General features: G+C 40.2%; 1 protein-coding gene across 2 annotated transcripts in view; it reads right to left on the minus strand.

Moving 5' to 3' along the window:
- CDH13 (cadherin 13) overlaps nt 1-14,043 on the minus strand; it is a 424,829-nt gene extending 410,786 nt beyond the window's left edge. For both annotated transcript variants that reach the window (XM_051629562.1, XM_051629561.1), the window contains exon 1: nt 13,896-14,043. In XM_051629562.1, coding sequence (XP_051485522.1) covers nt 13,896-13,940 — 45 coding nt within the window. In that variant the 5' untranslated portion in view covers nt 13,941-14,043. The remainder of the gene's footprint in view (nt 1-13,895) is intronic.
- Between the last annotated feature and the right edge of the window lie 559 nt (nt 14,044-14,602).

The raw sequence follows: 14,602 nt of genomic DNA on the forward strand, positions 1-14,602 counted from the left end.
GCTTAAAGCATGGCAGAAACATGGATCCACAAGTGTCACATATTCTGCCGAGTTGTTTGACATTGCATCTCTAAGAATACCTACAATTTCATTTCTTAATTCCTCAAATGCCTTAGCACATTCACACCTATCAGGATGACAAAATAGGATGAACTTGAAATGAAGGACAGTGTGATGACTGAGAGCCTGTGCAAAACAGGGTATATCCAGGACTGGGGAAGAGCAGCTGAGGGTACTACATTGTTCATCTATTAGGACTCTAATGGAATGTGGTTTTCAATGTTTGATTATCATGATTTAGAGGACAAAGGGGGTGAGGTGTAGCAAATAAGGGGAATTAGAACTTGTTATAAAAGAAGTCTTTTCTGGTTTTATTCTCAGATTTGTAGCCCCACAACTTGCTTTAAATGCCCATAAGCAAGATTTAATTTAAATTGCCAAGCAAAGAAAATGAGCACTCCTGAAGGAGGAAAAGAAGAAACTCACATGGGTAAAATATTCCTAAAAACCCATTGATCCCCATCTTATTTTACTTTCAGCACAGCATTGATGTCAATGATGTATTTTGGATTACTGAGCAAGAACAAAATCACAACAATCAAGCTCCCTCTTTGGGTGAAGTCACTCTGTTAACTGCAATTCCCCAAGCACACTAAAAATACATCTTCATTGTCACAAGGAGGCTGCAAAGTGTAAGACAAGGATAAAATGCCAGCAGTTGGATGCACTGCAGAAATTAAGTAGAGGGATGGCTTTTTTATTAAGATACAAACTAGTTACTGTAATTAGAGTTTTAGGTCTAACAAATAGAAAGAGTGCAAGACTCTTTCCAAGGTCCCCCCCAGACAAGGTATGCTGCTCTGGGTTCTCAGTAGCAGGGACAGTGTGTTCTGATGGGTGATCTGGGGCTTCTGAGCTGTGACTGCATCCTACTTGTTAGATTTCCTATAGGAATTTGCACAAGCTGTTTTCTTGCTTTGTACTCTGGTTTTCTCTACTCTTCAATGATATTATCTAATTTCTCAAGGAAGTCAGGAAAATAAAAATTAGACATAGTGGCACACAGTGAGGCCCCTTCATTATGTAAGGTTATTCATAGCCCCCAGTGATGCAATTCTGCCTTGAAAGATACATCTACAAGGTGTTTTTAACTATAATAAATAGCTGTAAAAGGCAATTGAGAAGAGGCACTCTGAATATAGGTCATCTATCTTTCCCTTATATTTGCATTGCTTTCCAAAGGAGGGCTTGGCATTCTGCAATTCCCCTGCAGCTCTATATTCACTGCAACACAGATCTTGACACTAGCCAATTCACAGACATATATTAAGACTCCTGGTTTCCAATATCCTACTTTTCTTTATTACAAGCATAATGCAGAGGTGAACATATCAGGGACTGCTCTCGGTGGCAGACAAAAGGTTAATGCTTTCTGAAGTGCAGTTACTCACAAGACCATCCTGACATTTCAGGAGTCAAGAGGGACTATTATTAGCTAGGTCTAATATTGCAAGTTCCCACCCATGGAATCTGTGTGCAATCCTCCACTGAATTGGAAGCCTTTGGCAGTATCACTGCCACATGATTTGAACCAGGCAAGTCTCAAAAACACTGCCATAGCACTGTGTAGCCAGCCTGAAAATATCTCCACTGCTCTAGAGAGATGAGTGATCCCTTTGGAATTGTTTTTTGGAACTGTAAACTAATGAATCGCTAACAGCTTTAAAGTAGAAAAAATGTATTGCAACACAGCATGTAGTGCTGCAGAACCCAAGGAAATCTGTTTACAGTGCTTCAGCAGCCACTTGAAATCAAGATGCTCAAGAAGGATGAGGTTGTTGAGAAGCAAGGCTCCAAGTATTGTGAGTGCAGTTATCCCTGCTAGGGCCAGCAGCCCTTCCCTAGTGTCAAGGGTGGGCTGAGCCCCAGGCATGGTAACCAAGCACTATAGGGCAAGCCACAGCTCAAGGGAGGGTGTCCACGTTGAAACAAGGAAAGGGACAGAGCAAGAAACTACTTTCTCCTGGGCTGACTGGTGCATGTGCTTCAGTGCAAAGTACAGAGATCAGGAATTACTTGGGTCATTCAGACTTTCCCCACCTACATAGTCCTAGCTGCCTAGAAACCTTGTCAGCAAGACTTACACTATTTTTGGTAATGGGACAAAGTTGACACTAAACTGTGTTCAAGCAAAGGGTCAACCTTATGATGTGACTGGTGGGCAAAGTCACTGCTTTGCAGTTCAGATTCTTAATGAAGCAGCACAGCCTAAAGAGAGGCTAAAGAGCACTCCATGTACACATCTAGCCTGCAGGCTGGGAGAAGTGCATCATGTGTCTTTCCTCTGTGCTCACAAATAGGCAACAGTTTTACAAGGAAACATAAGAATCTTCAGTTCCCATCATATTTAGAGTGATACTCAGGAACACCCGTATTCCCCAGGAGCAGTCATGACATGAGAGGCAGCATAACAGGCCTGGCATGCCCCTGGCTCAGACTCATTGCTATTTAAAAACCCCAGTCCTTCTAGAAGGGGTAAACTCAGGGCAAGGCTGAATCCTGCAGCACTAGCTGCAGAGTTATTTAAACCATGCAGCACCCATTGAACTACTTGCCTTTAAAGCTGCTCACCACAATGTTCAGAGGTGGTGACAGCCAAGCTAACAAAGGCTGTAGCTAGCTCAGGATTTTGGCAGAAACTTTCCCCAACTACCTCAGCCTTACTTCTGTATTGGTCCTACTGATTTAAAGTGGCAGTTGTGGCGATACTTGACACTTGAAATACAGACTCCTGCTCATCAGGCAAGCGATTCAAGACCAGCATGTCAATTACACAGGCATAGCTTAGCAAACAGTAAAGATTTTGGGACACAGCAGACCTGAACTATACATCAATCCCTGTACTGGAGAAATTAAAGTTGACTTGAACCTCTACTCAGGCCAACACCCACACACCATCCTGAGAACAGCACGACACAGTGGATCTCATACCTAGAAGCCTCTGTGCTACACAGATTCCCAAAGCAGAAATAAAAACCCTAGTTTGCTTGCAATCATTACACATGTACAAAGAATAAACTGCAGTTACTATTTTTCTACTTTTGTTTTCTTTTCAGTGTTTTAAAAGGTCAAATGCATTTGCTCTTTGCTGTGTTTTCTTTATCAGTGTTTAAACTACAGCACTGCCAGATAAACCATGAATCCTGCAAGCACCCCAGAAGTAGTGTCAGAAGTAGAGCTATTGTACATGAACTGTACACTCAGTTGCCAGGGGAGGGTTATTTCTGTTTTAAGCACAGAAGAACCAGTAGAAAACTAACAGCTAATTTGTAAGTGTGCCTGATGTTAGGTTCTCTTCCTTTAGTCTTTGCTTTTCAGCTGGTTTCTAAGAGATACCAGAAAATAAGAGCAAGGGGATAAGTCTGTGAAATTATATATTAGCAAAAGTGTTAGGGGGAGGAAATTCACATAGTATCTGACAAAACTTTGGAAGATTTCTCTCTTAACACATGGCCCAAAATATTCAATTCAGCAAGATACTGCCTGGCTTTTCTTGGTAGCTGGCTCACTTGACATTCGTTGCTAGAAAGCTGCAACAGAGTTGTACTTCCTAGGTTCTCTACCTTTGCGTTCTCTGGGACATACTTCCACCACAATGCAGTTAAAAGTATGCTTGTGTTACACAGAGGATGTGTGGGAAACAACCTGTCTGGTAGAGGTAACATTGTTTCAGACAGTTAAAGCAGCTACAGGCAAACAGTTTCAAATGAAAGTGCGATAAAGGCTGTTTGGACTCCCAGCTTGTCCTGTTACACACTTTCCATTCCCTCCCCAGCCAACTAATCAATTAGTGGTAGGTATCTCCTAAGCTTTATTTCATCCGTGCGGCAACAAGTTCCCTAAAGCATCAGTAGAATGATCATGATCACAACAACACCAAAGCAGCAGACTGATATAAGCATTGTCCATTAAGACATACAACAAGTTATAATTTAAAAGTCCCACCAAAACATAAGATGTAGAAGATAGGAGAGTTCTATGGCTGGGCAGCTAAGGAACGTGGGAAACAGACACCGAATTTTATAAAGGATGGATACCAGCACACTAATACACTTATAAATGTGCATAAATTAGAGTAAACTGCTGCTGTTTCCCAGTGCGAACAACAACTTCAGATGCAAATATGAGCAAGAGCTCCAGATACCGGTGTCAGCCTAAACTATCAGGTAAGATTGAATAGAAATGAAGATCATGAAATAGTTTGGAAAAGTGATTTTGTTCATGTTCAGTATGAGTTATGGCAGACAACCAAGTCAGTTTTATTTTAGCCAAAAACCTTTGGCCACCCATAATCAATTTTCTGTTCCCACACACAGCAAGAAACAGATCCTGAGCTTCTGTGCCTTTGACTCAAAGAAACAAAAGCTTTTAAAAGTGTATTCTTGGGAAGCAAGTGTAAGAAGATTGAATACTTATTTCAGAGGGACATAGCCATACAGGAAAGGCAGCTGTTCCACAAAGTCAGACATTAGCTTTCAATATTCTATACAAGTCTACAGATTCTCACGCTTCAGGCTTGTAACAAATGATTCATCCATGTGCCGTCATCCCCCCAGGAATTCAAACATTTTTGTGCATCTGACTAACAATGAGAATTTAAGACAATAATATCACACTTCCAGGAGCTAGAAATAGGAGGAGTGGAACAGCCATGCCTAGGCAGCAGCTCACCTCCTAACCAAGGAGCCCAAGCGATTAGTTGCTCTGCCTCCTCCCACCCAAGGAAAGGAACGAAGATAGGGACATTTATCAGTAAACAGAAGATGTGGGAAATATTCTGCTACTAGGACTACATCTCACACTGCAGGGAAGAGGCACACCTCTTCCCTGCCCCAGCACTGGAAGCTTAGTTGATTGTGTATCATCAGTCCCTGTCTCCTACCCCAAATTGTTTTGGTCTCAAATCCCATGAGTATATATATAGCATTGCCAGCCTCATCCTCCTCCTCTGCTCTGATCATTTTGCCAGCAGCAATCACAAAGACTAGTTATAAGCAAGTACACTCCACTTTCCTTATGCCTAAAAAAAACTATGCATTTATTATTAGCTAAATATTTTCTCTACTTAGTTTTCTCGATATGCAAAATACTAGCTGTATAGAGATAGACAGTTCTTTGGCAAATCATAACTAATTATATTATTGAAAGTTGAGCAGTATTATTAAAATAGTAGTACATACACCAACTTCTGATAGGCCTACAGACTGAATTTACCCTGGGATCCCTCCAATCAAAATTAATCTTTCTATAGTACAAGGAACTGTCACTACTGAATCAACACTGGCAGCAAAAGTGACAGCAACCTACATCATTATTCAACTAAGATAATAGAACTAAAGACATTGAAACAGGCAGATGTTGGAGGCTGTCTCCTATTTCAGAATAATGTTCCTGTCGTAACTCAGCACTTATTTTAGGTAAGCAAGGATAAATTCATTACCATTTCCAGGGTGTTTGGATATAATAGTAATAGAAGCCATATAAGCTTCCTGATACATACAGTAGAAATGCACATGACATTGATACTAACCATCCTTCACCTGGAAAACACAAAGTGGGACAATACAATCCATCTGTGTCCACTGGAGACCCACTCATATATTAGTGCGAGCAAGTGTTTTGCTGTAGCAAACTCAGAAAACTAGACCAGAAGTCACAGAGGTTTCACTATTTATTCCCAGCATCCTTACCTCGTTTCCTGATAACACACTGTATCCAAAATTATCATCTAAAGAGCTGCTGTTTTGCCAGTTTGCCATAACCTATATCCTCACTGCACAGAGTGACACACCTCTGCACTCGTAACTAAACTGTGTATATCAAGCAATTAGGGAAAGCTATTGATGACATTTAAAACTGAAGACTGCATTCTTTATCATTTTTAAATGAGATCTTTTAATTAAAAGCATTAGAGGAAAATAATTATTCTAAAAATAGAAGCAAATGTCAAAGTCTTATATATTTCTGAACCATAGTGTAAGTGGATGCAAAAGAGTGTAGTTCCCATTACTGCTAGGCTTTAATGATGACCCTTACATCTTTGTCCCTCTGAATAATGTCTCCTCCAATTATACTGGCACATATTAAGGAAAGCTGATCAAATTTGGGGCTAACTACTTTAGTGTTCAGGTCTGAGCTGTAGATCAGTAAATTAATAGGATTATCGATACTCCTAAATCAAGATTTATAGAGTTCAGAGTCCAGTTAGTTCAATCAGATCATGAATTATGACAACAAAAGACATTCTGGAAAATAATTAAACCACTTAGCCTGATGCACAATGCAACCTTCAGGTGGCAGGCTAATAAAATTCCCAGAAATAAAAACAGATTTTTATGTATTGTCCTATTTTAATTTAATTCTCATTTATCTTCACCCGCAGGTTTCTCTTTTTGTATTACAACTGAATAAAGATGGTAGATAATATCAGTGTCTTCCTGGCACTTACAAGACCAGTTATCCTATCCTGGCAGAAGGTCAAACTGAACACCTTTTAATTTGGCCAGTTATTTAACTGTACTGATCAACTCGAACCTGGAGCTGTTTCCATCGTAGCACATTTGGAATTGCTCAGCTTCCTCTGACAGAGCTCTGAAACAATGGGTTTAATGGGGAGGGAAATGACCCTCCAATTCTAATGGCTAATTCCATCCCCTTTCACTTTGGGAGCAGAGTACCAGATGCTCCGGATTTCCTGCTTTGTCAACCTAGAGAGCAGTGCTACGTTCAGCTCTCACATTCTGATATAGCTGTTTGTTGGCTGACAAAGTGTGGTTCCTCAGGGAAAACAGAGGGCTGTATCTAGAAGAATGTTTAAATGCACCCTATTTGGCAGTGTGGAAACTCAAAGCCAGTAAGGCTGTCTATGGGAAAATGCAAGATCTTGCGAGCACTGTTCCCAGGATTTTCACTCTTTCCAAGCAGTCACCAACCGCTGGCTCAAAGTTAAAATGTAATATACACACTTTAAAGACCATCATGCATCAAGAAAACTATAATAAGCTAAAGAAGGGGCCACTTTACATCATTCCACCCTCCACACCCCTGCCCTTGCATGCTGTCTTTACAAGCTATGGATCGTACTTCTAAATTGTGCATGCTGGGATAGCTCCCCAGAAAATCCAGATAAACTTACAGCAGTCTTGAATTTTTGCCTTTAGACAGTGACCCCATAGACAGCTGCCAGCTTTTCTTTTACTCTTATAGGTTCAAAATCCCCTGTTTGACTCCAAGACTCTTCTTTAAAGATTGCACAGAAGTCCTTCTTGCAATTCCAGGTTACGTCAAGACAATGAAAAGAAATGGATTCAGTGTCTATAAAGCAGATGAGCTGATTAACGGCTTAAGATTTCATGTGCGTTTTTACTCCACAGCAAGTCAAACAAACCGGAATGTGCTAACACTTTCATGGATTGATTCAAAGCAATATGAGAAGTTATTTATCATCATTCTACCTCTGCCACAGATGTGTTACTGTCCGTGTGGCATACAGCCATTCATGTATAGGATCAGTACTCCCCCAGATGTGTTTCCAGCCAGGCTTTCCAACATGGCCCTGTGGCAGATAAGGAGCACCCACACTTAACACCACTCAGGGAAGGAAAAGGGGGTAACCTTTGAAAGGAGTCTTCAGCACACAGGTAGTAACAGCTGAGTAAAGATTACAGGTATAGATATTTGCAAGTGAGCATCTCATATCCTAAATTAAAGTTGTAAATCTGTGGTATGTTTCACCTGTATACACATTTCTTTGCACACAGACGTATTAACAGTGCTGAGAGAGTTAATGGCCTAGAACCTGTGGCTTTCACCATTTTGAGTCCTTGTCACACACAAAAACCTTAAGGTCCATCTGCCATGATTACTCTCTTGGCAAAAAAACTCCTTCAAAGTTTTAGAAACCGACTTTCTGTCTGTGCTCTATTAAAACAGCCTCCATACACTCAAGAATTATTTGCTCTTCATTACATACCAGACTGCAAAATCCTTGGGAATTAAATATTGGATTTCAGAAATATATACATTGCCATTACCAATAAGGAATTAAACATTAGCTGTTCACAACATGAGAACGAGAGTTTAGCCTGAAAGTGATAGCCATTATTAGCTTTTTTTCTAAAAAGTTAGTTTGGGGAATAGAACCTTTAACAAAAGGAGTCTGAGGGGCCTTAGCCAATAAAGACTCAGTTTTTCTAGAGAGCTCTACATGGGTGCCCAGTTTTGAAATGTTTCGAAAGCTTGAAAGTAGATGTTCAGCTCCCTAAAAACAAGGCCCATAAAGATACCAAATTAGACATGTATACACAGACATTCATAGATATTGGAAGTTATTTAAACATCTTAACCAGCTTTTTCAAGTGGTTAGAGATACCGATAAAACTGTCGTGTGTTGAAAAGATTCACACCTCCCCACTCCTAATAGCTCCTATTTATTTTAGTCTGTTCTTAGAACTGTTTTAACCAGCTCCATCAAAACAAATCTTAAATCCTTCCTTTTTTCTTTAGCCAACAAAATTTACGGCGCAAAACACAGTAGAATATTGCATAACTTAGTAGTGGAATGAGTTCCCCTTCATACAAAACCGTAAGACTTTCAAATAATTTGATTATTCTGTTTGACAGAGAGCACAGTCCACATCAGAACACAAAGAAATAAAATTTGTGGGCAAATTTCCAAGTCCTTTAAATAATAAAACACTGGCTAATAAAGTCTTATTCTTCACTCCTCTTTGGCATGTAATATCCTACTGATTTGTATACACTAACATTGTGCTGGCTGCCTGGACATGTGAAGTGACAGAAAACCCCAGTCTTCCACCTGGGCTGGTCTCATCCATCTGGTGACTAGGGCAAGGCACAGTGCAAGCATATGGTTGTGATCAAGAACCCACTACTGTCATCCAGAGTTAACCGGGAAAAGCTATAAACCACTTAGTCTCTTAACTATGATAAATCCCTCTCATTCCATCTCTCCTTCCCAGTGGAGATGGTAGATTTCTCTTTTTGCCAGCACAGATGAAGCTTTGCTGGTTAGAATGCTAGAGATACATTTTAAAAAGTGAATTTGGTGTTTATACCTAACAAAGAAGGCGTGAAGTAATTATTTCCATGAGGCAATTAAAAAAACAACTAATCTCACATTTCTGCCTCAAGTCCCAAAATGAAGCCCCCCCTCCTTCCAAAAGGCTTGTGCTGGCATAGGAACTCTGAAACCTGAGGCCAAAATCCTGGCAGCACATGGGTACAACACAGCAGCTGAAGATAAGGGATGTGGCTCCAGCAGCGATGCAGGAAGAGTATAACAGTAACAGCTCTGTTATCTAGCTTGTCCTTACATATTCATAGAATAGGATGAGCCTACTTATCTAACAATGAACAGAAAGAAAATGGAAGGCAGAACTTTGTGTCTTCTGGAAAGGGCACCACTGTGCTATCTACACAGCTCTAATAGTTCTTGTTGCACTGGTCTATTGAGGTACCTTTTAGAAATACACATTCTCTAGCTGGCAAACCACTAAAAAAAAAAATCCAGTCAATAACCCCCAATGGATCATGGCACAAAAATACTGTATGTGCTAGTACAATCTTTTTCAATTTTGAATCATTAGAAACCAGGTCAGAAGATATTGCCAAAGATTCTTCTTAAATTCAGAGTCTCAAGTAGTGCACAGCAAAGGTTGTTCAATTGTAATGCCATAACTCTAGCAACATTTGCATTACTAATTTCCACTCATCATTGTTAAAAAATCCTCCTTGTTTAGCAGTAAGAAGTCTGGTCAGGTTCTGTGCAAAACTAAAAGGTTAGAGCTGTTGCCTAAAGTCATACTAAATCACCAGGGCCCAACCTTCCCTCCAAGGCAACATGTGACTAACAGCAGAGTGTGACTTTTGGAACAGCTCTGCTTTGGGACATATACCACCTTTTGAATCAGATATGCAAGTGGAAGATCTTTTTGACTATAGAACCAAAATCGATGGCCAGCAACTGTCAACCTGCTCACAAACCACTGATCAGCCGAAATAATTACACATGATGGTTGGCAATGGACTTTCTTTAACATATTTACAGCATTTTTACAACTCAGATAAAGCAAAAGAGATATACAACTTTTTTCTCTAGAACTCTCCAGTAACAAGCAGTCTAAACAAAAGAGCTACAGCAACAGGTTACAAGGCAGAAATGGTCAGAATTTAAGTGTAATCTTTAATGTTATATCACCAGACTTAATGTGAGCAAGAATTTTCTTTTTCTTGAAGCTGATAAATCTCTTAAAATATAGGTGCTGACTTTCGAGCTGTGCATGGAGCCCTCTTCTGGAGAGATCAGAAAAAATAAAAGCTTCAGTGTGCAGCAGTGTGGGCTATATAATTGAGGAAAGTTTCAGGACTAATTTCTTCTATTCACTATGATGATGTGCTTGTAAAACATACACTTTTTTCCAGTTTACTTAGTCACAAGCCAGTGGAACTTGACAGTTATTGTTAAGTTATTTTTAAAAAATTTCCCTTATTTTGTGAGTTTAACTTACAAATTTTTTGTCATGTAAAAAACACTGTGTGAAATGTGTAACAAAAAAGGAAGCCTGTGAACAACTTTTGTTTTAAAACAAGTATTTTGTATATAGGCCTAAAATATCCTTTGCAAAAAAAAGGCGAAAACCACTATGATTGGATAGATTTAAAAATCTGTATATATTTACTGCTTACTGTACACTGTATAGTGAACTGCACAAGCTACCAGAGTACACTTAGTTTTTATTGTCAGCTTCAGATCAATAAAGCTGTATATTATAAATATACTTTGTAGTTTTAAAGGTAATCCTGAATTAAAGGATTACCTGAAACAGATCTTCCTGAGCTATTCCAGATAATGCTCAGATTTCCTCTTGATGAAGACAAGACTAACAGTTAGTGTAGACCAAATTCTTACAAATGAAAAATCATTCATCATCCACCTGTTTACCATAACTTTTACAAACGTTCTTAACATGCTGAAAAAGCAGTTCCCCAACTTCATCTTTCTAGTGCCTCAAAAGGCAATTTTATTTAACAAATGTAGTTGAATTAGATGCAATCCAAGAAAACACAAAAGTTAATAGCTTTAGAAATTGTCTTTTAATTAAAAACAAACCTTTTTTCAGTTCAGGTTCATATGAACACAAGAATTCCCTCAATTTTCTACACTGTAAACTTGGCTATCATTACTCTGAAATGAAGTTATACCCATCCTCTACTTTCACATAAAGTATTGCATTACTAGATTGCTATTGCTTAGAAATCATTTTACCAAAATTGAGCTTTGCTACTTCCACGAGCATTGTATTATATGAGGCATTACTCCCACTGTTAAGGGAGAAAAAAAGAATATTTTTGAAAAAAAAAATCCTAGAATGTGTTCCAACCACTACAGAGCCAGATGGCTGCATTTGTTTAATATGTTGTTTCTCATATTCTTCTGTTTACTTTTCCTGTCACATGAAAGTTGTGCATGTGGTGTGTCAAAGAGAAGCCAAACAGCATGTCAGTAATTCCCTTTTCCCTCCCTAGCATGCTATCACTTTCAACTCATACTTTAACCTGCCAATACTCAACAAGCTTATACCTGAAGACTGATTTGTGTACACTTCTTATAGTATAATTCATTCTTCTTAGACATGATCTATAAAATAAACTTGGGGATGTGTCAAATCACCAGGTAGAGACACTGTCAGATGACGCCACATAAGCTAATAGAGAAGGTGGGGTTCAGTTTAAGCACCTAAATATAAATCAATGCTAAAGCACCACAAGCTCAGCCCTGCAGTATACTCAACCTCACCACAGCCCAGAAAGAGAAGAAACTCTGAAGTATTGCTGAAAGTTATCAATAAAGTGCACAGTTGTTTCCAGAATCAGGTGTTCTGCACCTTGTCAGATTTCAAGTAGCTACTGATGTTTAAGAAACACCATCTATGTGATTTAATAGGCCTCTATCTTATAAATACTCCTTTTCCTACAAGGGACCATTAAGGAAAATCCAAACTCAAGCTGATTAATTCAGTAGTGTGCTAGAGAAGGTGGACAAGAATGGGACTGAAAACACAGAAAGCCAAGTGAATCGCATCCCAGCTGGCAGGTCTCAAGTCCAAGGTGAAAGAGCACCAGTATATCCACAGGTTACCTTTATACTGTCTGTGCCCTCTCCTCCCAGCCCCTTTGCTCCCTGAGCATTGCCTCCCACTGGCAACTTTCCCAGCTCAGCTCCCCACCCATGCTGGATCTTAGCCCACTTTGACAACTTCTCCTCCTCTGGAGCCCTTTGGGCACCCCCAGCTCACCAGAGCCATTCAGTCCACCCCACAAGCAGCAGTTTGCCCACCCTCTGCAGCCTCAGCAGAGCTGCCAAGCTGCCCACCACCCAACCCTCCTACACAGTCCACAGATCTTCACCCTGAGCTGTTAGGGAGGTCCTACAAGAAATTATATCCCCAGCACATGCTGCACTGGTTCCTCAAACTCATCCTTCACCAGAACATTCAGGTACCACACCTAAGGCCCAAAGCAGCTGCTTTCATTTGTTCCACACCCAGAAGCAGGATTGTTGTCCTGAACCCACCCAGATGCCTATGTGCTTGCTCACACGAGTTCCCAGTCACCGAGTCTCCCGCTTTCCCATAACTTCAGCCACCCACATTCATGCACTTACTCCTTATCAGGTTAAGCCAGGAATCCTAGCCTTGATCCACAACATATACTCATTTAGTTCACCCTACTGCTGCCCACGTATGCACTCTTGGTGTATCTCCCCCAGCAATTAAGCTCTCCCAGCAGCGATCCTTCACCATTTGCCTCCTGATCGTTTTGTTTTGAAAAAGCAGACTCAATTCCCACCGGAGATGGCAGTTACACAAACACCAAGTGCACAAAACTCAGCGTCCCGAGCACTAGTTTCACACTCTAAAACCCACCAACCCTCGAAGGGTTAACAAAGCCACCCGAGCGCAAGTCAAAAAGGAATTAACTTTATCTCTACTCAGCGAGCGGGACGCCAGCGCTATTGTCACTAAACGCAAGAGTTTACAGGGCATCTCTTAAGACAAAAGAAGGAAGGATGCATTTAAACTGGACACCAACAAAGGATTCTGAAACCTTCCAAAAAGTGAGCCCGGCAGCAGCAGCAAGAGGAAAAGAGCAGCCAGAGGCAGCGAGAAGTCAAAGCCCAGCGAGTCCCCTCGCCTTGACAGACAGCAGCAGCAGCAGCAGGGCTTCAGCAGCTCCGTGTTTTTAAGGCTGGCTGCTTTTTCCTCTGCTTTCTGGCAGAGGGGGATCTATTACATTTAATACGAGAAAGGCTACATAGCAAGTCGCTAACAGAGTACTACACATCTATCAAGAGAGTACGGGGAGGAGAACCTTTTGTAAGGTTTGATTTTATTTTCCTTCCATAGTCCCCCTTCCTCTTTTTTTTCTTAAAACAATAAATAATGTGAGCTGACGAGAACAGCCAAAGCCACAGAGGAAAGAGGCAAATCAAAGTTGCAGTATTTGATATGACAGAAAATATCGTTGCTGCAGCTGCTACCGAGACAGTTGAAAGATCCCCCCACCACCCTCCCTGAAGGGAAACAAAACAGGCTATATATCACACTGAAAATTTGTTGTAATTGTAAATCAAGGAACTATGAGATTCTATGTTCCCAGCAACTGGCTTATAGCAGAGATCTTGCATCTTTCAACACTAATTCAAGCAATGTATAATTAGTCAGAAATCAAACCTGAATTACAAATACTTACAAATCCAAATGCACAAGAGAAAGAAGATGAAGGAAAGCAATGAAAAAACACACATTTCTTACCTGGGACAGCAGAAAGGACAGAGTAAGTTGAGTTTTGTGCTGCATTTTGCCAGACTAGAAGGTATCAGAGGCTTTTTCATTCATGCACTCGGCTGCACTGAGCATATTTTCACTGTGAAACAGCCTTTGAGAAGAGACTCTGCCTTGAGAGCCAGCCAACTTCCCAAATAGATCAGCAGCATCATCACTAAAGCATTGGATAGAGTCTGATGACCAGAACCAATGGCTTTACAAGGATGATTTCTTCACAAAGCATCCCCATTTTGCATCACACATATTGGGCAAGCAACTCTCACAAACACAGCACCTTTAGAAAGCATTTTGCTTTGGTGTATGTGTTTAGTTTCAGTCTAACAAATCATGCCTCACAGAACTCAACAGTATTTTCCCTCTTAGAGAATGGAATTGCACAGAGAGAAATAAGGGCACTTGAAGCAGTGCTGCAAAGAGATTCTCTTTATTAAAATGTTAATAAGGTATGCTTTATTTTCAATAAATCAAAAAAAAAAATGACCACTGCAGTTTTAGTTACTTTCAAGCCTTAGAAGGAAAAGACGGTGAAATGTTTCAGTGCAGCAGAAATACAGATTATATTTTGTGTTTTCCCCTCAATCTCACAAATCATAACAAAGACAGATCAATTCTAGCCTTCAGAAAAAAAAAAATCCATCATAAGGCAATAGATTTTATTAACTGCTCAGGTAATG

Source organism: Apus apus, chromosome 11 (assembly GCF_020740795.1).
Source record: "Apus apus isolate bApuApu2 chromosome 11, bApuApu2.pri.cur, whole genome shotgun sequence".
In the NCBI taxonomy this organism is placed as follows: Eukaryota; Metazoa; Chordata; class Aves; order Apodiformes; family Apodidae; genus Apus; species Apus apus.